Below are 27384 nucleotides of genomic sequence, written 5' to 3'. Positions count from 1 at the left end.
GGTGGTCAGATGTCTGGCTCACGCCTATTTTTATGGGCGAACCCTTATTTCATCTGCCCGTTGTTTGGTGAGTGCCATGCGTGCTGGTTACCGCCTTGGACAGCAGGTGCCACCTAGAGGGCCCTGTGACTGCTTCTGTGGTTTCACAGTGGCAAGCTGGGCAGCCTTGGGGCCCCAGGGAAGCTCTGCAGCCACCCGCTAAGGGTTACACCAGCCCCCACGCGGGCCTGGCACTTCGGCTTTAGAGGAGACAGTCGCCAGGGGAGCCCAGGAAGGATAGAAGAAGGCTATCTGACTGGTTCCTAGCTTCCAGCTTCCTCGCTTGGTGGGACTCCGAGAGGAAATGAGCAGGAACTCTGTTCCTCGGCCACAAGGTGTCAGCAGTGGGCTGGCCAGGTGCGAGCTTTGCTCACAGCCCCAGGAGGAAAGCGCCGGCAGGCACACAAGGTGCTGCTGGTCGCCTTTGAAACTCCTTATTTGGAGGAAGCGCCTTTCTCATTAGGAACAGCACATTGATTAAGGTACCAAAAGACCCGCCTTTCGGTCTTGCCTGTGGACTAACCACATGCCTCCATCTGCCCTCAGAAGAGCGAAGCCGCCGCTGCAGGGCCTTGACTGGAAGAAGTCCCACAGGTGGGGGTTGGGGGTAACGCCTCAGGAAGCGGTGACGTACAGAAGAGAATGGGGGCACAGAAGAGAGTAGGACATGGACATGAGTTCTGGCTTGTTTTCTTGCTCGCTGTGAATTTGGAGTCTGGGTTTGCTTCCCCATTTCTAAAATGCCATATTCCCCATTTTTCAAATGGCAACAGTCACAGGATCGTTGTGCGGATCAAGTGAGATGAAATGATTTGCAAACCATGAGGCACCACATAAGCATGGGTGCCATGGTTGGGGTTCATCTTTCCACCCGAGTTGTGTCACAGGGCTTCCTCCAGACTGGAGGAACAGAGCCCGAAGCAGGGGAAGGGGCCACCTCTTCTCCATGTGGGTCACTGGAGTCCCCTGCGTGAGCTGCCGGCCATAAACTCCTGATCTGGCCTGATAGAGTCATCTTCCAGCAAGATTCTTCCTGGATGCCTTTCCATGGCTTGTTTCCAAGCAGAAAGCTGGCAACGGCTGCTTACTCTTCCTTCTTCACTGAGCCTTCTTTTCCATATTGGAAGAAGATGAAATGCACATTTCAGAATGTAAGTTTTTCCTGTAGGACACTATCCCCAATGGTGGAGTGATGGAGAAAAATATTAGATGAAGTCAGGGGATAACTGAGTAACATACTGATTTATAAACTCATGGAATGAAATGAAGGCGTTTTTTCCACTGGTGGGGTTATTTATTATGTCCTAGCTGGCCAGCTCCCAGGGTTGAAAAGGCTTTGGTTCCTGAGTAGTAGAAATAGCAGGAACCAATTTTCTCCACTGCTCCTCTTTCAAAAACACAGAACTCAGCTGATGCTGAAATACATCCAGTCATAGGCCCAACTCAGGATTCTCCTGCTCAACACCTCATTGGGGTGAATGGGACTGATGCCCAGATCCCATCACTCTGGGATGATGGCAGAGAGGTGAGGCTGTCGCCACAGGTCACTGTGCTGTGGACCCTTTCCTGGGGCCCATCCCCTGGTGGAAACCAACTACCCTGAAACCATCCCACAAAAAACCCTGATGGGATTTTGATTGTAATTTTACTAAGTTATATATCAATTTATGGAAAAGCAACACCTTTATGGCATAGAGTTTTTCCTTCCATGAACATGGTGCTTCTTTCCATTTATTCCATTTCTCCTTTATGTCTTTCAAGAAAAAAAATTTGTTTCTTTGTAAAGGAAAATTTGTTTCTTTGTAAAAATTTGTTTCTTTGCACATCTTATGTTAGATTCATTCCTAGATAAGTTACAGCTTTTTATTACTTTTGTGATGGTACCTTTAAAAATATCTACTTTTTCTTTTTTTTATCTTTAAATTTACATCCAAGTTAGTTAGCATATAGTGCATGCCAGTACATAGAAAAACAATGTGTGTGTGTGTGTGTGTGTGTGTGTGTGTGTTGATAGCAATTGACTGAAGCCTTATTAGTTCTGTACTTTGTCAATTGCTTTGGATTTTCTGTGTAAAATAGTCATATCAAATAATGTCAGTATTAGTTTTTCCTTTTCGATCCTGATATGTTTTATTTCTTTTTGTTTTCGTACAGTGCTGACTAGCATTTGAGGTCATCCTGCAAACAGTGATTTGTTTAGGATTTGGGGGTATAGGTTCATAAGTGAGATTAGCTTGCAATTTTCCTTTCAGTCATAGATCTCTGCCCCTAAAATACAAGGACTTGCTCTTAAGATGCCAGGAATACATTTTATTTATCACGAGGGAAGGTTGGGGCACCTGGGTGGCTCAGTGGTTGGGCAACCGACTTCGGCTCAGGTCATGATCTCACAATTCGTGAGTTAGAGCCCTACATCGGGCTCTGTGCTGACAGCTCGGAGCCTGGAGCCTGCTTCAGATTCTGTGTCTCCCTCTCTGTCTCTGCCTCTCCCCCACTCACACTCTGTCTGTCTCTCAAAAATGAATAAACGTTAAAAAAATTTTTTTGTCACTAGGGAAGGTTAAAAACATGAAGGTTATTGTCTTTAGAAAAAAGGGAGATGGATAAGAACAGAGAAGCAAGGGGAAGGAATGGTAACTGTGCTGGGGAGAAGGGGGGAGTTTGGGCTAATTCAAAGTGAGCCCCCAGCCCAACAAACAGCTACAAGAACTTTTCTCCTTTTACTGTTGAGGTCTTCCCCACACATCACTTAGAAAGGGGGGCAGGAGGGGCATACTTCATGGGGAGATGCCTCTGTACTGCTTAAGAGACTTGGTTGCAGAGGAAGAGCTCTGTATCCTACCTGCATGGTGGCAGTCACTCAGTTGTGTTTCCTCAGTCTTCCTCCCTCCCTTCTTCAGATGAGAGCACACTTTCTTCCGTTAGACAATTGCTCCTCCATGCTTATGTCATCAGTTTCGACGAGGCCACCAGTCTGTATATGCTGCCTCGTGCCCCACTTGGGCATGTGGCCCAAGCTTGGCCTGCTCTCTGGCCTTAATGATCAGTACATATGGTGGACAGGAGGCTCAAGGTGGTCTCATCGGAGTCATTCATGAGATGAAATGTGCTGATAGTGTTAGTGACTCTCCCTTTCCTTCCTCTTGGATGCTGAGCTGGCAGGAGGTAATTCTGGAACTGCCTCCTGTCATTTCCCTTTCTTCTCTCCTCCCCGCTGGACAGAGTTTCTTGAAGGAAGAATGAGATCAACACAAAGAGAGAAGCCGAGATGGAAAACTGAGAAACAGTCCTGCTGATGGACTCTGAGTCCCTGGTTCCACCCCTGTGTCCTCCAGTTAAATAAGCTGAATGTGATCCCCCCCCCCTTTTGGCTTAAGCTAGCTTTGAGTTGCACCCCCGGACTCACTCATGGTGAAATCTGCTGAATGAGCTCAGGGGTGGGGATAGTGAGCTGCCTCTGTGCTCTCCGTACAAATCCCTCTTGCAATCATGCAGCTTGTGACATTTGCTAGTGATGATTCAAACAAGCTGCCATCATTTACTGGTGGGTAGGAGGGGGATGGAGCCCCCTGATAGAGACACTAGAGTGGTTGCTCCAAAGAATCCCCAGGGTCCTGTGCCACGAGAGTGGTGAACACATCAGCACATGTGCCCAGTGCTATGTACACTCAGGTATCCTTTTGGTCATTGCTTGTGTTTAGAAATAGGTGATACCTTGAAGGGGGCCCTCCCTTCAGGTAGGCCATTTTTGCCAAGAATTATTTTTAAAAAATTTTTAAACACTTATTTATTTTTGAGAGAGAGAGAGAGAGAGACAGAGAGTGAGCAGGGGAGGGGCAGAGAGCGAGGGAGACACAGAATGGCAAGCAGGCTCCGGGCTCTGAGCTGTCAGCACAGAGCCCGAAGTTGGGCTGGAACCCACAAACCATGAGATCATGACCTGAACCGAAGTTGAAAGCTTAATTGACTGAGTCACCCAGACACCCCAAGGATTATTTAATAAAGGAATAGGCTGAGGGATCCACTTTCCAATGAGGGAAAGCCTTGTCTGTCACGTAATACCCCTGCCCCCACCCCCACCTTGAGCCCAGGCATGCTGGTGTGCAGCAGGATTTGATGTCCAATTGTACCTGCTGTGTGAAGAAGACTGGTGTGAGGTAACGAAGGCCAATGTTCAATCTACAAAATGGTGATTTCCGTTCATTTTTGCTTGTGATGCACAATGTGGTTTTAAAGTTCCAAAGAACAAGGTTTCTTGAAAATATCTTATTTTTTTCCTGATAACAAAACATAGAAGCAGCACTAAAAACTGCAATAAAAATTAAGCAAATAAAGATAATTTAAAATCTCATCACCCACAGGTCGGCACCATGTGCATTTTGGGGTGTATCTCTCCCAGACTTGTTTCTTCTACCCAAGAGCAAGCTTAGAGGCTGAATCCAGATCAGAATTGAGGTCTCTTAGTGCCTTGTAGGAATACTTGTTTTTATTCTTCATGACACATTAGAAAATGATAGTACAAAAATCCATGAACCTAAGGCCCACATATAACAAAAGTTAGCATTTTGTATTTACTTCAGATACTTTTGTTTTAATAAATACAATGTTGTAAAATTTTGACAACCCTCCCCTAATCCTTTTCCTCTCCCCTAGAGATACCAATTTCCTGAAGTTGAGAGTTTCTTTTCCCTGTGTTTTATACTGCTGTAATGTATGTTTGCATACTTAAATTATAATAAGATATCATTTTGTGGGTTTTTTAAAAGACTTATACAAATCATGGGGCGCCTTGATGACTCAGTTGGTTGTCTGACTCTTGATTTCAGCTCGGGTCAGGATCTCACGTTTCATGGGTTCAAGCCCCATGTCAGGCTCCGCACTGAGCATGGGGTCTGCTTGGGATTCTCTCTTTCCCCTTCTCTCTCTGCCCCTCCCCTGTTCTTTCTCTCTCTCTCTCTCTCTGTCAAAATAAATAAAGTTAAAAAAATAACAACAAAAAAACCAAAAAGAAATGCAAAATATATCAACATGTGTATCTCCTTCAACTTTCTTTATTGCACTTGTCATTAAATTTCTGGTATGTATTCACACTGATACATCTAAATCATTGTAGTTACTGTATCATAGTCCATTAAATGAATATATCAGAGTTCATTTATCCATTCCCTTGTTGATAGACTTGGAGACTGTTCCAGTGCTTTGCAATTTCAATGTCACCATGAATACGTTTGTTCTCACCTTGTGAACATCTGTGAGAATTTGTAGAAGTGGAGTTTTGATGTTGTAGTACAGGCATACGCTCAACTTGATTGGATATTACCCTATCGGCCTCTAAAATAGTGTACATTCTGACCTGGACGTAGGTACGAGCCACCCAGATCCACACGTTCCTCTTGGAGTCGGGTCAGCGTGACTGTAACTAGAACTCATGCTGTTCTGTCTGTCTTGGAGCCTGGAGGCTGATGCTGCCTCCACCGTCGCCATGGATCCGAGGCCTGCTTGCAGGCATAAAGTGACAGCGCTCGCTTTATAGGGTTTGTAAAGGCAGCGGCAGTGGTCCCTCACGTTGCTGCCTGTGTGCCCGTTGCGAGGTGTCTCTCTTCCTCCTCCCATCAAGAGGCCTGTTTCCCCTTCCTTGAATCTGGGCCCACCTTGTGACATCTTTGATCAACAGAATGCGTAGGAATGACAATATGTGACTTCCGAGCCTCAGCATTTTGTCCCCCGCCCTTACTGGAACATGATGCTGCCATGTCGGGAAGCCCCGGCGGGCCCCCTCGAGGGTGAAGAATCGTGTGAAGAGAGAGGTCCTGCCATCGGTAGGCAGCATCCACCCGGCATGTGAGTGTATCCATCTTGGACCATCCAGCCCCAGGTGAGCCCCAGGTAAGCCATCGGATGACTGCAGCCATGTGGATCAGCCCCGGCAAGGCCAACAGGCTCCACAGAACCAGCCCAAACTGCTTGTGAACAAGTGAAATGGTTGTTTTAAGTCATCAGGTGCTAGGGGGGTTGGTTCCCCAGCAATAGGCAGCTGATGAAGTGCCTCTCACGTGCCATGCTGCGTATTTCCGGCTGCTCAGCCTCTGCTGTGGGGCTTTCTTTTCACCATGGAGACACAAGATACTAGGACCCACATGATACCCAAACAGACACAATCCAGAAATGGCCACTGGCAAACAGGGGCCAATGGAAGATGAGAGTCAGACACCAACTCCTCCTCCCTTATTCCCCCGGGAAAGAGGATGGGTAGTGTCATAGGGTCTCTCTGAGACATCCTGCAGGACTGAGCAATCAGTTTCACATGGAGCTGCGGCCAGCTTGGTAACGCACCTCCTTATATTTGCTCTCCCTCTTTCCCCAACTCGCTCGTATCTTCACTTCTGCTTCCCTGGAATTCTATCCTGCAATAAGGTCTTAGCATATAAGCTTTTGCTCGGCCTCTGTTGTCTAGGGAATGTGGGCAGAGATAGTTCCAAGAGTGGCCCTACGAAGCAGACCCTCAGGGTGGGAGTTTGGAGTTGAACTGCCTGCCCACTTGTCTGACGGCAAAGGGCCCCACTGCTGATGGTAAGTGGACTGGTAAAAACACCTGGTGTGCAGTGATGTCACCAAAGCTCTCACCTGTGTTCACAGCAATGCAGTAGAAGTGGAAGATGAGGCAGTGATGAGGCAGTATGCCAGGATGAGGGATATGCCAGTGGTTTCCAAATTGCGCCACATTAAACTTATGTGGGGAAGCTTTAAAATAAGCCCACCTCATACCGGTGGAAGGAAGCTCTCTGTAGGTGGAAACCAGGTGTAATATTTTTTGAAGATCACCAGGTGATTCTTTTTTTTTTTCACACTTTTTTACATTTATTTATTTTTGAGAGACAGAGAGAGACAGAGCACAAGTGGGGGAGGGGCAGAGAGAGAGGGAGACACGGAATCCGAAGCAGGCTCCAGGCTCTGAGCTGTCAACGTGGAGGTCGAACTCACAAACTGTGAGATCATGACCTGACCCGAAGTCAGATGCTTAACCGACTGAGCCACCCAGGCGCCCCAGGTGATTCTTTTTAAAATTTATTTATTATTATTTTTTACTACCTTATTTAAATTCAAGTAGTTAACATATAGTGTAATAATAGTTTCAGGAGTAGAATTTAGTGATTCATCACTCACATATAACACCCAGTGCTCATCCCAACAAGTGCCCTCCTTAATGCCCATGCCCCCACCCACCTCCTCTCCAGCAACCCTCAGTCTGTTCTCCGTATTCAAGAGACTCTTAGGGTTTGCCTCCCTCTCTGTTTTTGTCTGACTTTTCCTTCCCTTCCCTACGTTCATCTGTTTTGTTTCTTAAATTCCACGTATGTGTGAAATCATATGGTATTTGTCTTTCTCTGCATGACTTATTTTGCTTAGCATAATATACTCTAGTTCCATCCACGTTGCTGCAAATGGCAAGACTTCATTCCTTTTGATCGCTGTGTAATATTCCATTTTGTGTGTGTGTGTGTGTGTGTGTGTGTGTGTACCACATCTTCTGGATCCATTCATCAGTTGATGGACATTTGGACTCCAAATAAATTGGCTGTTGTTGATAGCGCTGCTATAAACATTGGGGTGCATGTACCCCTTCAAACCAGCATTTTTGTATCCTTTCAATAAATACCTAGTCGTGCAATTGCTGGGTCGTAGGGTAGTTGTTTTTTTTTTTTTTTAATTTTTTGAGGAACCTCCATACTGTTTTCCAGAGTGGCTGCACCAGTTTGCATTCCCACCAATAATGCAAAAGGGTACCCCTTTCTCCACATCCTTGCCAACATCTGTTGTTTCCTGAGTCATTAATTTTAGCCATTCTGACCGGTATGAGGTGGTATCTTATTGTGGCTTTGATTTGTATTTCCCTCACCAGGTGATTCTTATATGCAGCCAAATTTGAGAACCACTGGGATATGCATTTGCCATGGCTTCTGATTGGTAGAATGGGGCGATTATAAGGATTGTGGTAGGTGCTGGCTGCCATTGATGGTATTGCAACACTTGATAAAAAAGCATTCAGGACAGCTTACTGCCAACACACAGCATGCTGGAAAGCCAGAGCACCTCTATGGCAGTCCTTTACTTTTATGTCCTATATCTACGGGACAAACTGCTGAAAATCAGCCCCAAGGTCTGATAGCAATAGTAGCAAAGCTGCAAAGTATACTGAATGTGCAGCCTTAGGTCTCCCACGTCAATTTCACTGCCCTAAAAGTGATAAAGAGTGAGACCCTGAGATCTGGGATCCAGACACTGATTGGAAGCATCTAAGAATCTTCATTACTAATTCTCCTTAATTCTCCAGACCAGCACAAGCAGGCCTCTCTTATGTGTTATAGAAAAATGGCTTCCTGGGGTGTCTGGGTGGCTCAGTGGGTTAAGCATCTGACTCTGGATTTCGGCTCAGGTCCTGATCTCACAGTTGTGAGATCGAGCCCTGCATCAGGCTGTGCATAGAATTTGGAACCTGCTTGGGATTCTCTCTCCCTCTCTCCCACTCTCCTCTCTCTCTCTGCCCCTCCCCTGCTTGTGCTTGCATGGACTCTCTAAATCCATCAATCAATAAATAATAAATAAATATTTAAAAAGAAAAACAGCTTCCCTTTGCCTGGAGCCAATGTAAAGACATCCTCCGAAGCCTCGCAAGACGCTACATGTACTTTTCAAGATCTCCCTCCTGACCTCCACCCCAACCCCTGTTGTTTCCAGGTCAATAGCCAGAGTCAGGTCTCAGCATAAAATGAGGAAACACAGTCCATGCTTTGGGAGGAGAGTGCCTTACACGCCAAAGGTTGTAGGACCTGGCTCCCGTCTGCTGGCAGAAACAACGCGCCCTCATGTGAACTGGCTCTTGAGAGACTGGACTGAGGAGGAGGCACTGTAGGCTGCATAAGAAAGACTTGGTTCCCATGCATCTGTGTCTCAGGATTCAGTATTTCGGCATGGATGTCCATCCTAATAGTTTGCTTGAACGTTGAATACAACAATGGTCTACAGTAAAGCATGGGACAAATCTGCTGCTGTGCTGAGTGTGTGCGCGCACCTGCTGAGAAAGTGTTTTATCCTTGGCCTCCTTCAGGTGGGCCAGGTGGCAAAAAATAGAATCTCTGTCCATTTTTGTGCTTGGCAGCTCAGCGGCTTTTTAGAGACTTATATCCTAAGTCCCTGAAAGAAGTAAAAAGGGTCCACCTGGTCTGAGGCCTGGCCTGTGAGAGGGGTGAATATTGCCTAGGACTGAGGCCCAACCACAAGACCAGACCACCCAGCCTTGGGTCGTCATGGAAGCACCAAAGATTTTACAGGAAGACAGGGGTTCCTGCCAGCCCAGCAGGTGGTCTGGTTCACCCCAGGAATGTGCCCTGAGCCTGTTTGCCACGTGCCCTCAAAGCAGGGGCGTTTGAGGAATCAGTGAGATGTTTGTTGTGCATGCAGCACCCAGTACCGAGCCTGGCTCAGAAGAAGTCAGTTTGGTGCCTCTTGCTTGCTTGCTTGCTTGCTTTCAGTCAGAGTCAGAAACCACTTTCCCAGGCCCCGAGTTTCCTAAGGCCCTGCCCAGGAGTTTCCTCCAAGCTCCCACTGCATGCTGCTGGTCCAGTGAAAACCCCCAGCTGGGAACTGGCTCATGTCGAGAAAGCTGCCTTTTAGAGGGGCGCCGCCCAGCTGCATAATCAAACATTAGGAGTCCAAATGGGAAATCTCTGGTTGGAATTACATCCCAAACCTCCACCCGCTCTGCAAGCCATAAATCATATTCTGTTCTCCAAGAACAGTGGGTCATGAGGACCTCCAGTCCCCGCCCCCAGACTAGCTGTTTCAAGAAGGAGTCAGTGTGAACAATGAGTCGGAAGCAACAACCCACGAGGTTCAACACCTCCCTGCTCCGGGGGAAGGAATTCTGTGTCAGAAAGAGGGGGACAGAATCCCAGTGTGCTTGTGTGCTTGACGTTGGCCTTTCCCAAAACCCAGGCCTCCTTCTGGCCCCCTCGCTAGACAGAGGCCCATTGGGGATTCTTGGAGCTTTTACCGAATGCCTCTTAAAGTGTCTAATTTTAATGAAGAAATCTTTCATCTGCCATCCTGTTTCCAGGAGACTAGTTTGGAAGGAATGTTCACAAGTCACCAAGGCCCTTGGAAGTGTGTTTGCTGGTGGAAAATGTAAAGCTGAGAGACACACACAGAGATGTTCTCACTGCAGTGGGGGGTGGAGGAGACAAGAGGAGGAAATAAAACACCAGGAAAAAGAAAAATGCTCCAACAGCCAAGTGTGCGGAGGATGCTGAGGTGCGACACAAAGGGGAAAGTGACTGGAAATGTGTAAAGAATCCTTCAGCCAGAAAACACAAAGTCCCTCCTAGGGGAAATTATATGCAGCTCTAAGAAATGCTAGGTACTAGAGGAGGTGTGGGAGCCAATGGGCAAGAGGGGCAGGGCAGGGAGAAAACGGGCGGGAGGGAAAATGGCATCGACCGCTGGAATGAGGTAGAGACTCCGCGCATGTGCACAACACACGCATCCCAGGAAGGCCTTCCTATCCATCCCCCCTGGGCTTTTTGAGCCAGAAGGAAAAAACAAGCAAACAAAACAGGACAGCTGGACTGTGGAGTGGAGCGCTGTGGAGCTGGAAGAGCAGGTCTGCTGGGTGTACCCCTGTGAGTGTAGGCGCGGCGCTCAGACGCAGCCCCGCCGCCCTGACCTACGGTGTCCGCCCTGCACGGTCTCCTGGCCCCAGGACGCTTTCCCCCTGCACCTCTCATCCTGAATTGTGCATGCAGGGAAGAGCTTCCCTTGCCCCCCTTCCCAAGGGGCCGCCGCAGCACTTGCCGTCAGCTGCAGGACATAACTCCCCATCACACCGCCTCCCCTTCCACTGGGACTCGACGCCATCCTGATAGGAGGTCAAGGCTGATGCCAACGTGTTTAGCATCACTCGGTCCTTCTCCGAGGTTCCCAGGCCCCACGGGAAAAGGGATGGGTGAATACGTGTGAGCTTGCACCGCGGAGGTTTGGCCGATAAGGCTATGGGGGATTTACACACGGCAGGAGCTAAGGGGTGCAGTGGGGAGACCCCAGAGGGCGGGGAGACACAGTTCATGGGCCACCCTGAGTGCCCTGTGCCCAGATAGGAAGTGAGAGTCGTGGGGGTTGATGGAAGTGGTTTTGTTGAGAGAAAGCAGCTCCTGGGTCACTAAATCACTGGAAAACCTCCTTCAAGGCTGAGGGGCAGACAGACCCGGGGCTGGTGGTGACTTAGCCAAGCTTTACAAGCCCATGAATTTATTCTCGGTGGACACGACAGTGTTTCCCGCAGCTGGTGATGAACAAAGAAGCAGCTTCCTACCCCTCTCTGATTCACAGTCCGCACAGGCACCGAATGATGAGGGAGAAGGGAGGCTGCAGGCTAACATGACTGAAGTATTTGGATAAAAACATTAGCCGGAATTGCACACAAATGGCATTTTCCGTGAGCTTCTGTTTACCTGGTTTCTGCTAACAAGATACTACTTGTAGATGCAAAATTTTAAGGATGTTATCTTCAGCCTGGAGAAAAAGAAACTAATTTGCAGCTTTTGCTAAGAGTGATAACCTTATTAAGTAATGGGATTCGCTGATTAACTGCTGCTAACAAAACATCATTGCCAAACCTGTTAGTCTGAAACTGGCAACGGAGCTACTGTTAGAGCCACTGCTCCACCTCCCAATCCCAGGGGATTTTACAGAAATATTTCTCATTCAGATAGCCTTTGCCTTTCTATATTTTTTATCGCTCCCATTAACAGGTTAACAATAAGTTAGGAGCCACTCCTAGATGGGTATCGAAGCAACCTTGGTGAAGAGTTCAAGGAGAAAAGCAATTCTGCTTTAAAAATGATTTTTTTTTATGAAAGGGGTAATGGGAAAACGTGCAAGTTCATTGAGCACTAAAATGAATGGAAGTTCTTAGTCAGAGATCAGAAGGCAAGAGCTTTCTGTGCTCAGTGTGTGCGATGGTGCTCTAAATTCCTACAGTGGAAAATCTCTTTTCTGGTAACTTGCCTGAGAAAATCAACTCCATTTTGATCTTAAAAAGTACTGTCCCTCATGGATTCTTAGGAGAGAGACCTGTGAGGTAAGTGGTCATCTCAGCCTCCATCATATAAGCTCCCTCTTCTCTGCAGGACCCCGGTAGGTCCTACCAGCTCAGGACTCTCAAGACCATGAAAAAGAGACTCTCGTTAAAAATGCCTTATTCTACTGCTAAGGCACAGACCCACAGGCTCTGGAGAGGGCCAGAGTAGGGGTCGGGGAACATGGACCTCAGCTAGTCCAACTCCCTGGTGTCTCGAAAGGAGAAGCAACTTGCCTAACGGCCTCAGGTGGTGAGTGGGAAAGCCAGGGCTAAACCAGGTTTGTGGCTTCTGGTCCACTCTATCTCTGCCTCTTCAGAAGCAGGCAATAAGGCAGGGCCGGTGCATGTACACGCACATGTTCAGTTGTGCACACGCCCGTTCATCAGCTTCAAACCTGACCATGCTCACTAGCTGCACTGTTCCTGCCCTCCGGTGATGTCTATTTCCCACCAGACAGTGATGTCTGCTCCAATCCAGGGTGAGGTGCCTCAGCTCATCACGGTGTTCCCTCCTTCCTTTCTAGTTCTGTAAGTGTTCAGATGGCCAAATCTAAGTTCAGATTTGACAGAAAAACATACCGTATTCCCTTGGGCATTTCCTCCCTTCCCCCATCTCCCCCCCCCCTCCATTGCACTTTTTATAATTAGGATACTACGGTTGGTACAACAACAAGGAGAAAAAATTAGTAATGGAAGCTGCGTTTTCAGAACTTGTGTCCAACTATTAGAGGAGAGCAAGCCAAAGAAGGGATCCTTAGGACCAGAGTGTGTGAGTGCACTTGTCGGAGGGTTTTCTGGGGTGGCTCAGGGACTTTACAGACATACAAGAAAGGCTACCTAGTTTGGATCTGTGCTGGAGGAGAGAGGAGAGAGATGAACTTGGGAATGGTTTTGCTTGAGGCAGGGCAAGTAGCAAGGTTAATATTCTCAGAATCTATTAAGTTTTTTTAAATGTATGTATGTATTTATTTATTATTTAATCTTTATTTTTGAGAGAGAGAGACAGAGTGCAAGTGGGGGAGGAACAGAGAGAGAAGGAGACACAGAATCTGAAGCAGGCTCCAGGCGCCGAGGTATCAGCACAGAGCCTGACACGGAACTCGAGCTCATGAACTGCAAGGTCATGACCCAAACCGAAGTCGGATGCTTACCTGACTGAGCCACCCAGGCGCCCCTGTTTTTATTTATTTTTGAGAGAAGGTGTGAGCAGGGGAGGAGCAGAGAGAGAGAGGGACACAGAAGATCCAAAGTGGGCTCTGCATTGACAGCAGTGAGCCTGATGCGGGGCTCGAACTCACCAACCATGAGATCATGACCTGAGCTGAAGTCAGGTGCTTAACCAACTGAGCCACCCAGGCATCCCAGAATCTATTAAGTTTTAAGTAAAACAATGATGAATAGAGAAGGCTTTGGTGGTCTGTACCCCCAACTCTCCCCAAGAGCTATCCCTAGTCCTTCCTCTGGCCTTACACAGCCACAAAGAGCACTGGCATGGGAAGACCCCTCCCTGCCCCTGAAATGTTTTGTTGAGAACCATGCTGCCTTTGTGAAGTATCCTTGCAAACCACCCGGACAGGATGGCACCCTTTGAGAGGGAATTGGCAGGTCAGGGTAAGGACGGGATCAAAATCCAGGGGCAGTCGTGACCCCCAAACAGCCAGAGTCACAACCAACCCACTGGAGTAAAACAGCTGGGATAGGCTTTGAGACTCAACTGACAGTGTCTGAGAGGCTTTTACAAGCACTGTAATTTATTTCAATTCCCCTGAGCATCATCGGAGGCAGCCCTCCATGTGTCCCTGACAATTGACCAGGAAGGAAATCCTAGAGGAGACACTGGTCCAAGATGACCCTGGGCAGACACCTGGCACCTGGGGCTCTGGTCAGATCTCACGTTCCTTCCCCACCTTGGGCTGCCCCCTTGTACTCACCCCCCAGAACAGGAAGGTCAGGGAGACAGGAAGTATCGTCAGTAGAGAATCCCGGGCTCCTGTAACAAGTCACTCCCAGCCAGGATGGTGCCGCCAAAGGAGGCACTACAGGCAGCCGCGAATCAGGACTTTTTGGCCTTGGCTGCCAAAAGACCCCCTTTTTGAAAGGCTTTTCCTTGCTGTCCACCTATGGGAATTAGGGCTAATGAAATAATAATGAACATAAAGAAGTTGCTCAGAGAAAATATATATGGTCTCACATAAATTCCATTCTTTATTAAAATACAGAAATACTTTTTACAGCATGAACAGAAAATACTGCATTGTCTTGGAATCTTAAGATTTAGAAATTTTATTGAATCACTCCCAGGCCCACAATACACTGTACTAGAAAAAAAGAATACTGCATCAAAAATGAAAAAAGCACCCCAAAATATTAAAATCATTAAGGCCAGTAGTGTTTGTTTAATGAAACTACATATCTGACTCTAGTGTACCTACCAGTCACTATTCAAAGGAATATATTAAAAATAGATCTCTAAATAATGAAAAAATTGGCCCAAAGGAAAAAAGCTTATGTACAATAACAAAAAGGCTTTGAAAAATTAAAAGCACATTTTGATATGGTGTCTTATATATAATCGTCTATTACCGTAAAAAATGAGCACATCAACTCACTCCGACAACATGCTTGTTTGGAGCCTACTTATTGCACATGAGAGATCTGTCAATGTATGCAGTAAGAATACATGTATGTTCATACACAGATAATTATAGTATAAACAGTATGTGATGAAATTAAATGAGAGGATAAATAACTTTAACAAACTACATTTTGAGGCACATGAGGAATAAAATTCATGTTCTTTCTAAGTTACGGACACAGCATCTTTTTTCTCCCCTGTTTTTTGTACCTTAGTGTAATGCTTATTTGCATTTAACCTAGTTATCGTATGTTTGCATGCTTGGCAAACTGAATTACAGAACCAAATTGCCTATTACAATTTATCATTATGTGACACAATTACATAGAAACACTTTGAAGCGAGAGGATTGTCCCGATATTAGGAAACACTGATTGCATCATGCTTACAAAGAACAAAAATTAAGGAGAGGCTCTTTCCCCAGGTGACAGAGTTTACTGCTCTTCCTCTCCAATGGAAATGCTGTTCCCCATTACAACGGGTTCTATTCATTGATTTCTGGTCTGCAAAATTAGATCCATTGGAATAATAATAATAAAAAAAAAAGCTAGCCCCTAAAATGACACCATTTCCTAGGCTCAAAGCTCCACACTCTCCAAGCACTTCTAAATAAAGTCTGGAATTGAAGTAATGTTCCAGAATTCCATTACGTCCACAAAAAGTGAAAGCACAATGAATTTTCGAGTAGTTGGAGTGTCTGCAATACATGTACCAGATCCTCCTTGCACACGGGCCTTGGCACAAGCAGTTGATGCATAAACTTCCACTGGATGACCTTTATCTCAAATTCCCAAACCCAATCATAAATACACGCATGAATGTGCATACATACACCCTTTTCAATCTTTAGAAGGGAGGAAGACCATCCAGTTAGGGAAAAGGCAATGCGGTCAGCCCTATTTTCCTTTTACCGAGACAGGGAGATGACCTATTTGTGCCTTTGGTTTCTGGCTTTTTCATGCAGGGCACGGTTAAGGACAGGAACTTTACCAGGGAGAGGATTCGGCTGTCACCTTCCCAGACAGAGAGAGATCAGAACGCCTCCTGCGTGGGCATATTGGAGTAGAGAAGCAGAATAAAGAGGTGGAAACATGAGATTAACTGAGGCTGGGTTGAAAGAATCTGGCAATGAACTCCTCAACTTACAAAACAAAAGGCATAACATTTCAATCATCATCATTCAATCTTGCAAGCTTAGAGAACATGGATTTCCACTTGCTCAGGTGCCCTCGGTATTTTAGCAAGAGCCTTGTCAGATAGTTACAGCCTAGCCTGGCTAGTAAAACACAAACCTTCTGGCCCAGTGATGCTTTGTGATATTACAATGGCACTTAATTAACAAAAAGTTTTCACTGTTAGTGTAGAGGAAAAAATGGCAACAGAAGGTAATTATAATGAAATGATGTTGCTTCATCCATTTTTATTGCATTTTATTGCGTGCATATAGAATCAAAAGTAAATTTATCTGCAAATGTACTTAAAGGAAAAAGTCTTTATATTAATAAAATTATTTCTAGGTATATACAGGAGAGAAAATAATCAACCGATGTCTATAAAATGGAAATATTTGCTGTGTAAAGCAACTGATCTTTCAACATTTCTGGAGGATGAGAGGAGAGGAGCTCATTTTCTTTGACTATATCAAGTGATCAAAGATATAGCTAGAAGATGACAACAAATTAAATATTGTGGTTTTGAATACAATGGTTTTGAATAACAGAAATTAAAGTTCTCCAAATTCTCACACTTAGGCAGCAACATTTTCAGATCCTGCAGTGGAAACAAGTTTGACTTCTAGTAAGAAGGGTATGCGACTATGCTGGATAAAGGCCAGGCATAGAACATCCCCTTTCCAGAATTTTGCTGCCTTTCTCTCTCCTCTAAACTACATTTTCCTTTCAGAAACATATCATCATCTTTCCCTTCCCAGACTTCATACTGCACACCTTCTCATCACACTTGTAAATGTCTAAAAACAAAACTTCACCCCAGAAATGCTTCTGACATAGCTCATCATGTCTCATCTTTGATCCGGGCTGGCCCTCCTCATTTAAACTGAGACACTGGCCTGGCTTTGGTCACAGGGGGTGCAGTCAGGGTTAAGTGGGTCTGGACAAAGCTACACGTTCTATAAAGAACTGTGGAATGATCAGAATTGCTACTGGATGTCAGAGTGACTCGAGGCAGATTGTAGGAGGCAGCGTGGCTGGGAGAAACAACTCATGCTTCTCAAGAGGTATGTCAGATTGTCTCCAGGTCACCTGGGCTCTTGACCTTCAGGACTGAATGAAGAGAAATCCCTACGGGGATGAGCATTTGGGCCTGTGCTTGAGGAAGGTTGATGAGTTGTATCAGTGAGATGTCAGGGTGAGTCACAGAATGAAGCATTTAAAATGGATAGGACTAAAAATAAAAGGGACAGAATTCTTATTCCCAAACTCAAGGACAGACTGAGAGGGCTAGACCTTGAGTAATGGAAAGAGCAAGTGGAGATCAGGCTGGAAGCATGATAGAGCCAAAGAATGCTGTAGGCAGGTGGTGAGGGGATAGTGGAAGGCAGGCAAGGATCAGGACTACTGGGCCAGCAAGTGAGGAGGCCACCTGTTAATTCTTTATTTCTCTCTCCACCCACCTCTCCTGCCCAAAAAACATTTGATGTAGTGGAATGGAGAAATACAGAAAGGGGGAAATGAAGAAACACAGAGATAGGAAGGAAAGAAGGAAGGAAGGAAGGAAGGAAGGAAGGAAGGAAGGGAGAGAGAGAGGGAGGAAGGGAGGGAAGGAAGGAAGGAGGGAAAGAGAAAAGAGAAAGAAAGAGAAAAAGGAAGAGACAGGAAGAAAAAAAGGTAGAAACTAATGAGAAAATGATGTTTAAGTGGCTTCGAAGAAGAGTTACATGCCTGTGATAGAAGAGGATAAGAAAATATCTGGATGAAGTCAGACAGGGGGAGAAGCAGAAGCTACAAGTCATAAAATACAAGAGTGAGGAGCCTACAGCCCCACTGGGCTTCGCTGAGAGTAACTACCGTCAGCACCTGCAAAGCTCACCTGGATGCCCCCTCCTCTCCCGGTGGAGGAGGTGGGGGTATGGGGTTGATAACTCAGAGAGCTTGTTTCTTTTGCACTGCCCCTTGATCTGCCCCCACAGAGTGCTGTGGGGCCCATGGGAGATGATGTGGAGAGGGTTCTACACTGGAGGTGAGCTGTTCAGGTGTCCCTCATGCGTCTTCCTCCCAATTCCTCTGAGATTGGGGCTCTAGAGACAAGAGCAGGGTCTGCACATTTGCATGCACTCACAGCATCAGCTCACCATGCCTAAAGATACAGCGATAAGATTACTTTAAAATGAGCGCGGTGGGTGTTACACATCCGGCAATATCGCCCTTCAAAGCGGTTTACGCATTGCAACTCCTTACACCAACACCTGCCTGATATGGTTAGGAAATGAATTGTGGCTCTTATTGCTCTAAGCTTTTGGATCAGCTAAGGAAACATACAAGGAAAAGACAAACTAATGAGAACGGAGACGCACCGTTTTAAATTTCAAATGGATTATCTGTGTCATTCACCAGGCAACATCCCAGTGGCTTTGACTTGCTCCAAAAAGAAAAAAAAAACATCCACCCCCACCAAGGGACGACAGTGCACTTCCAACTACAGTTTGAAAGAATGTGTTCTAGCTTCTAAACATGATTCCAGAAGAGATGTACTAAAAATACCCTGAGTAATGACAACATTCTAGGAACACGTGCCCAGGCTCTTAAAGGTGATTTCTTTGAAGGTGAAACTAAATTTTGAGGTGCTTATGAAAAAAAAAAAAATCGGTCTCATGATTCTATTCTCAGTGCTCCTATGGAACCATTTGGGAAGAAAGAGAAGCCCCAGATATTTCTGAGTCTGTTCTCAAGGACAGAGATGGTAAAGAATGAAAGAGGACAGGGAAGGTTCTCTTCTATCCATGTCCTGCAGGCTGTGTCTTCTCAAAGAGGCTTACCTCTGTGACATACCTGTGACAGAGTGCCTCATGCAGGAGGCCCAGTTCAGCTACCTGCCCACTCTGAGGGGAGCAAGGTACAAGGAGTGTGGGGGTCATGGAAAGAGCTCTGTGGCCCTCCCCGAGAGATGCTTACCTCCCTGTACAGTTTACCCGCAGATGGAAACCCGACGCATTTGTGCGAGGCATCAAAGATTGCAAAGGAGAAGGACATGATGCTTAAAAGTAAAGCTGTAAGTACGACTCTCTAATGCCTGCAGGAGACCACTAGCCCAAGCGGGAATGTGAGATCGTAAGACAAAAAGATGCAAGTCGGTGACTGGGGAGGTTGGGAGAGCCAGGAATAAAAGGTGTCAGGCTCCGCTTTGGCAATTCTCCTTTCAATAAAGATAACGGGGTTCAAAGAGAAGTTAGTGGTTTTTTGACAAAAATGTGAAAACCGGTCAAGCATTGGTTCACACGGTTCATTAACAAGGTGTCTTTTATACGGCAAGTGCTATGCAAGGTGCTAGATAGTTCCTTTTTCCAAGCACCAAGATTTAAATATTTTCGTAGAGGGGCACCTGGGTGGCTCAGTCAGTTAAGCATCCGACTTTGACTCAGGTCATGATCCCACAGCTTGTGAGTTCGAGCCCCACATTAGGCTCTGTGCTGACAGCTCAGAGCCTGGAACCTGCTTTGGATTCTGCCTGTGTCTCTCTCTGTCCCTCTCTTGCTGGTTCTCTCTCTCTCTCTCTCTCAAATATAAACATTAAAAAAATTTAAAAACTTAAAAATACAAAAAAATATTTTCATAGAGAATCTGCTCCATGAGCCAGAATTTTATCTAAGTAAGCTACATAAACCATGTGTTATGTTTAGTTTGGGGTCTGATATCTAAATCATTGCTAGATAGTTCTTCTGATTAAGATAGAATGCTCTAGAAAGCAAAACCTCCCTCTTCAATGCCTCCTTAAACATCCCCTCAATTCCCACTTCCCACTTCCTGTTGCATTAACTCACAAATGCACAGTCACTCATGCATGCACACACAAGCATGAAATGTAACTTGGGTTTGGGGTTATAACTGCATAACTCTTCAGACCTTCACGACAGACCATGTTTACTTTTCTGTCATCAATTATAACTTGTTTTTCTCTAAACTAAAGCTTCCTTAGTTCATTATATCACTAATGAGTACAATTAAGAGCTAGGCCCTCGGTGCCTCACAGCATTTTTTCCCCAGTTAACGAAGCACACGGCCTTATAGATTCATTCACACAAGCTTACGTAACTCATATTGCTTGTGTGACCACAGCCAGATTTACGACGACACTGAAGATTCTCCCAGGACACCCTTTGTGTGTGTGTGTGTGTGTGTGTGGCCACAGGAATTTTGCTAGGTTTTCACGACAGGGCTGATGAATCTGATGGCCACGACCTAACTAAGTTCTACATTTATATAAAGCGTCTGCTCCTCTATTCTAATGTAACAGAGCGGGGATCTGCTCGCCAACATCGATTTGTATTATAGGTGCGGTTACTGCACGGACAAGCTCTGTTAAAAAGAGAAAGATTGCAGAGTTGGCTTCATCTCAGACGTCTGTGTCTGATTCGCAGACATCTGTGTCTCCCTGAGAAAGAACTTTTTCACAACCAGAGCTGTCCAACAGAGAAATAAGCCACTTCCTATGGGAGTGAACTCCCCGTAATGGGACGTCGTCAGGCACAGCCATTTCTCAGGGCTGTGGGGGAAGGCGGTCCAGTGCTGGGTGGGGAAGGCAGAGCCTTCCTGAGATGTGGGGGTGCTACATTTATGATGGAGGCGGTCTCCGGTCACCCAGGTTGACTGTGAAGTGACACCCCATCAGGGCCCGCTATTTCAGAGTGAGCTGTTGGGAAACACAAGGCTCTGGGCGTGTTCCAAAGTAGGATCTAAGGGAAGACGCCTGTGTCGGCCTTTTGTATGAAGCGCCAATGCACAGAACCAACTCCGAGGCTCAGGTCACATGGTAGAGCGACAGAGCAGAGCATGATGGGCCGGCAGCCCGGAGCAAGTCTGAGTGGTCTACTTAGACCGTTTGGACGGAAAGACGCTGTTGTCTCCACAAGTATCTGACCTCATTATTTGATTGACTGCTGAACTAGCTCTTCGCCTTTGGAAGTGTCTCCACTCCTCTCTCCTGCCCACCTCCTCTTAATACGGACTCCGGGTACAGCCTCCTAACCTGGAGGGAGCTGTCATTCCTAAGTTCTGCTTTCCATCTCTTCCTCTGGAGGAACTCAAACTCAGTGCTAAGTGTGAGGGGCTTCTGTATGGGTCTGGGGCCCCGCTTGTGAAAGGGAGGGAGCGAGGAAGAGCAAATCCTTTTCTAAACGCTGTGCTTTTGCCCAGAGCTGCGTCTCCGTTAGGGGAATTTCCTGAAGCCTGCGAGAGCCAGGGTGAACGGTTCTTCTTAAGCACAGTGTTTTGGTGAAGTCCGTGTGTGATAATACCACTGTAACCACAGAGGAATTTACCACAGGAAGTATCCCAGCTGTGACTTATTAGCATTAGAACAAATTACACAAAGCAAATTGTTAGCAGACATGTTTCCATAATATTTAACTGGTGGCCATAAATAACAGAGATTCTCTTTCAAGTCAAGGTTAGATTTTCAACAATCCAGCTTCCAATTGTCCAGGAAGGAATCGTCTTCGATTAGGGTAACCACTGTGGGGGAAGGACTCCCTGGAACTTCCCTCGACAGCACAACAGCACGACCAGCAGTTGGGCTGGAAGCTCAAGGGCCGTGTGAGCAAAGTGGGGCGTCGTCCCCGGGGTGACATAGAAGGATGGAAAGAGGAATGACTGCATCTCTAGACTTCTGGATTCACTTCTGGGGTCCCCAGGCGGCCCTCTCATGCCACCAGGAATATAAGACATGGTGAGACAACAGCACAGCTGGGCAACTACTCAGTTCGTAGAGTGTGTTTATGGTACAAAATAAACCACATCCACCAACAGGTTTTCACCCCTCTCCTTAACAAAATATTGCAGCTTTAAAAAGGTCACCTCCTCCCTCACAACCCGATGTCTTCTTATCTGAGGTTTAAAAAAAGAAAGGTGAGTCCAATCTCTTCATCCTGTAACCCCACCAGGGAAGAGTTGAAAAAGTGCCCTGTGAGAGCAAACACTGGCACTCACCTGCTCACATGTATGAAAACCTGACTATGGAGACATCAAGGGGAATATTTCCATCTTTCCCGACTTTCTGCCAATGACTAAATTCAAGTCCTTGGTCACTGCTGGGAGTTTCCAATTATCTTCAGAGTTACGACAAAATTCTCCTAAAGCAATCTCAAAAAATAATTAAAAAAATGATTTTAATTAAAAAAAAATATTCCATACAGCACATAAATACAAAAATAGGTTATTGCTGCCTCAAGGGTTGAGGCTGTTAGAAGAGGTGCTCTTTTATTGTTTTCCTATGAAATTTATAGTTGTATCTTCCCTCTCTCACTGGTTTCCTCCTGAAGTAAACCAACCTTCGCTCAGGATTCCTCCCATTTGGTTCTCCTGAGGAGTTCTTCATTCCTTTTTCCTGATGAAAGGAAAAAACCTTGGCAGCCCCGCTGAAGAGAAATGATGGGAGCCCGGTGAACGCTCTGGTGGGAACTAAACAAGGCGCTCAAGACGTCTGTCTGTTCCCTGCCCCACGGGCTGCCTGGCTAGGTCTCTGCCTCAGTCACAGGGGCCCTGGGCTGGCTTGACCCTTCCAGCCAGCCTGAGGGATGCAGGCCCAGAACCCCAGAACCGTCCCCCAACTGCCTCCAGGGCGCACCCTGCTGGCAGCAGAGGGGATAGCTGGTCATAACAGCCTAGAGTGGGTTCTGCTCCAAGTTGCAGCTGGGAGGCATTCTAAACCAAGCGACTGTAAAACTGATCCGCTCTCGGCCTCTTCTAGGCTCTTTCAACTACTGTTAGAACACACACACACACACACACACACACACCCTACATCTTTTTACTTGAAGTCTTCACAAAGGGAATCATGCACTTATAAAATACTTAAAATGATTTAGGCAATAGAATTGTCTTTAGATTTTTTTAAAAAAATGTTTGACACAGGTGATTGGAAATGTCTGGACACGCACACACACACTCACCCACTCTAATTTGGAATTATGCAAAACTATATCATTATTCACCGCAACCCGAAGCAAAGCTACTGCCATGGAATAACAAGTGTGAGGTTCCCAAAATAAGCTCGCGTTTGGACGAGAATGACACACATGGCCTGACTCTTTAAGGTCCATTTAGAGGAAATGGCCTGGCATGTTTTACATTTGCTGAGCTATTTAGCTGCCTGGTCTGACAAGATTTTTGAAAGGGGTGAAAATTAATTATAATTGCAGTATTGCTACAATAATTTGGTTGGCTAATTGCATTTCAGTGCAAAAACAGGCAAGGAGGAATTTCCTCCCTGGGTTATTTTCTGATATGGCAGCATTCATTTTAAGAGTAATGAGATTTTTAAAAAGTCAAACCTTAAATATCATGGCTTCAGCAATCTGTCCTGCTTAAAGTTTAATGCAAAATGAGATCGCACCTCCGTGAGAGCAGTTACACGTGAACATGGATCCAGTTTTCTCCTAGACTTGAGAGGAGAAAATCTCTCTCCCCCGCAAACTACTCACAGTATCTCTTTGACATTGTTTGGGGATGATTTTAATTTGGGGGCACCAATGCTCCTGCTTTTGTAGTGAGGGAGGCACTGGTGAGGGTGGGTAGGAAGCTTTGAAAGTCTCTCAACAAGGTATGTGTTGGCAGAAGAGACGCGACAGGTCTGAGAGAGGAATGTGAGTGGAAACCCGCGGATGCAGAAAGGGTGGGTGAGTTGTGGTGGGGTTTTCTGGGCCTCACCATTTTCACGTTGGCTTTTGAGGGAACTTATCTAGCTCCAGACCAGCCATGAGCACTTAAACTCTGAGGGACAGAGTCATTTTATCTAAGATGTTGGAAGACTCTGTCCCAAGGCCTGATGACACCGGGGTAGCTTTGTCAGGTGCTGAAAGCAGCAGACATGAAGCTCTCCCACAACCTGATGACTCCAGCTCAATTCAGGGGCCAGGTTTAGGACAGTCTCCTCCTCCCCTTCTCTGCCATGCTTTCAGTCCAGCCACCAGGTGTGTGTCTAAGAAAGGATTTTGCTATGATGGGCTTTCTCGATTATCGCTCATCAAAATGGGTCTAACAGCATGGCATGGAATCTTCCTTAGGATCTTCATCTAAGTTCTACCTGATCGAAGAGAAGATCAGCATTCAGATCTACCCTGGCAGCCCCTGTCCTGCACCAGGGCACCTGGTTGAAGGATGAGGGGCTGAAATCCCACCCTGCTCCAGCCATCAGGTGAGACCCCTGCTCTGCTCTGCCGGCTGCATCCCAGAGGAAGGTATGCTTTCCCTAACTTGCATTTTGGCCATGGGAGGCCCTGAGTTTTCCTTGATCCTCTCCCTCCCAGAGATTGCAAAGTCTAGCATTCATCTCCTCACCTCCAACGTTATAGATGTTTTAAGAGGATATGCCCATGGCGAAGGTGAATTCAGTTTGAAGATACGCTTCCTGTTCAGTGAGGAAGGAAGAATAAAAGAAGGAGGGACAGAAAGAAAGGAGAAGGATAAAAGGAATGGAGATGAGGTCACCTTCCTGCCTATTCAATTGTGGTTTCATCGTCCTTCCTTGGACACAGCTGCAAAGGGGTAAAAAATCAATTTTTTTTCTATTACTTCACGGTGAGGAAGGAGAAAACCTATTTGTAAATTGAATTAAACCCAATAATAGCATGTCTGTGTATTTGTTGAGAACTAGAAAAATTAGCTAGCGATACAACTACGTAATCCGGCAATGTAACTAGAAATCAACACTCTTCCATTTCAAAGCTTATCTGAGACATTTTTCTTCTTCTTTTTTAAAGAAACACCCATGGCTAAATGTCACTAAGACTCTTCGGCGTGCCAACACATCAACACCTCAGTAAGGACTCTGAAAAGGAAGGGACTCCAAAGCCCCATCTGGGAAGAACATACTTCCAGATTTTTGCCTTTGCTGCTTGTGCATCTCAGTCCATCAATAATGACTGGGTATGAACTAGAATGCTCTAAGAGACGGTTTCTTCCCAAGTTGCAATCTGTGGTGCTGACTGTGGAAGAAATTCCCCGTGTCTGTGTAGGCTAGATCTTGTTCACAGAGACCCTAACCCATCCCCGGAGTACCGGATCAGCAGGCTACTGCAGTGAGGGTCCTGAAACTTCATTAACAGTCTGCCCTCTAGTGGGACAACACAGTATTTCAAATAACTAGGAATAGAAAAGACTTTTTTCTTCTCTGTCAGAGGGCAAAAGAATTCAAGTTTTCCAGATAGTGCAAAGTGAGGCATTTTTCCCTAAGACAGCTTCCAGAGCTGAATTAAGCAAGGCTCACAATGATAGGTCCCCAGGGCAGAGTTAAAGACAGGTGGTGCTGTGGTGGAGACAGAGGTCTTTCTTCTCACATCTTTGTGAGAACGCTTCAGGGTTCTTCTTGGGCAATAGCATTCCGTTCCCTGCTCTCTCATCATAAAAATAGGACCCACTCTAAGAGCAACCAGCCTATCAGGAACGTTAAAATAACAGGCTTTTCCATAATTTTTGGCAAATCATTAACACAGAGGAGCCTTTCAAAAGGGTCATGTTGAATTTTTTGTTTTTAAAGGCAGAGATGCACAATTTTTTTTTTTTTAAAGGCCAAGTCTTTGTGGCTGTTAATTTTAAGAAGAGAATCCATTTTATGATGGTGGCTGGATGTTGGTAAGGCAGAAGATGATCTTGAGATCTGTTGTCTGGACATTGCTTCTATCTTTTAAAAACCTTCAGAATTTGGCTTGCTTCAGTTTATCAATATGGTAGCACAGTTTCAGCGCGGGGCCCAGCTTCAGACCCAAGTATTTCATGATCATATCACTCTTCAGCAACAAGAGAGCATTGCCATCAATCTCCTGGCAGAACAGGATCAGAAAAAAGAAAATCCAGAAGGTGGTCAGAATAATAGAACAGTGGCTCTGGTTAACATGTGGTCAGGGGATGAGGCGAGGGAATATGGATTTACTCATATATATCTCTCTGAGTCCCAAGGCAATATCTTCTTTAAAAAATAAATTAAAGCAAATACTATGTGTTCCTCTTCCCATAATGTCCCTGAGGTCATATGATACATCGGATCTTTCATATTCCTGCTCCCCCTACTGAAGGAACCGGACATAACTCCAGTTATGTTCCCGATATCCCCCACATGATATTTATCTCTTTATCTGCTCTAGGACCAAAGAAGCAAAAAATTTACAATGGACTTAATGTTTGTGTCCCCATCCAAATTCAAATGTTGAAATCCTACCCTCCCATATGACAGTATTTGGAGGTGGGGACTTTGGGAGGTAATTAGGTCATGAAGGTGGAGGCCTCATGAATGGGGTTAGTGTCCTTATACAACAAGATGGCAGTCTGCAACCCAGAAGAGGATTCTCACCCTGATCCCAGACTTCCAGTCTCCAGAGCTGAGAAATAACATCACTCTTGTTCATAAGCCAGCCAGTCTATGGTACTTTGTTATAGCAGCTTGACTGGATTAAGACAAAGTGTCACCTGTTAGACCCTGAAACTAGCAGTTACTTTTCCATTTCAGGTGCCGGTACGAGGCCCTGACTGCCTTCCATCACCCTAATCTCTTCTATCTTTTCTTGGTAAGCCCACTGACCTTGAGCTGATTACCAAATTGCTCATTACATTTGATGAGGGATTTCAGGTGTCTGGCCCTATCAATAATTTGAGGTGGCAGACAACTAAATAATGCACCTACTTCATCCCAGGATTCAGCACAAAGAACTACTAAGGGAATGCCAACCCCTCGTGGTCGTGGTATTGTTCCGATTTGTCTCTGAAAATGGTAACCTTCCAGAATGCGTGTAGAATTCATGAAACTTCTAAGGCTGGGTTTCCTCATTCACCTATCCTGTCATTTTCAGGTCACAAGAGACAAAGGGTAGAAAGTGTGGGTGCTCAGGTTGGGAGAAGAGGCAGTTACAGGACTCATATAACCATGCAAGGCTCACCAGCCCTTGTTCTGCGTCTATGCAGCCGGTATTGATGGAACACCTACTCTGTCACTCACTCTCTGTGTTGTTGGCAAAATGGAAGAAGAGTGGGCAGATCTCAACGATGGGCCTAATATTCTCTCTTTACCCCATCTCCTAGACTTCCACCATCCCCTACCACTCTGAAGGAGAGCCAGACTCCTCCTACCCAGATCTGTCTTAACATAACCCAGTCTATGGTCCCTGCTCTCAAGGCCCCATTGTCCAGCGATGGTAAATATATCCCTAATGAGCGCCTGGGTGGCTCAGTTAAGTGTCTGGCTCTTGGTTTTGGCTCAGGTCATGGTCCATGTGGAGTTTGAGCCCCATATCAGGCTCCATGCTGACAGTGTGGAGACTTCTTGGGATTCTCTCTCTCCCTCTCTCTCTGCCCCTCACCCACTCATGCCGTCTCTGTCTTTCTCAAAATAAATAAATAAACTTAAATAAATACAT

The 27384-nt window shown here is 45.9% G+C and overlaps 1 protein-coding gene across 8 annotated transcripts in view; it reads right to left on the bottom strand.

Annotated features, from left to right (window-relative positions):
• Positions 1-14352: 14352 nt before the first annotated feature.
• Positions 14353-27384, bottom strand: part of SCML4 (Scm polycomb group protein like 4) — a 124961-nt gene continuing 111929 nt past the window's right edge. For 5 of the 8 annotated variants that reach the window (XM_053904603.1, XM_019443018.2, XM_019443019.2 and 2 more), the window contains one exon: positions 14353-25797. In XM_053904603.1, the coding sequence (XP_053760578.1) occupies positions 25672-25797 (126 nt within the window). In that variant the 3' untranslated portion in view covers positions 14353-25671. The remainder of the gene's footprint in view (positions 25798-27384) is intronic. The other 3 variants (XR_008422931.1, XR_002078247.2, XR_002078248.2) reach the window with 3 other exon arrangements.

This window comes from Panthera pardus, unplaced genomic scaffold (assembly GCF_024362965.1).
Source record: "Panthera pardus isolate Hobbes unplaced genomic scaffold, ASM2436296v1 HiC_scaffold_17, whole genome shotgun sequence".
NCBI lineage: Eukaryota > Metazoa > Chordata > Mammalia > Carnivora > Felidae > Panthera > Panthera pardus.
The sequence above is the reverse complement of the archived record's forward strand: the minus strand, read 5'-3'. Positions and strand labels throughout refer to the sequence as shown.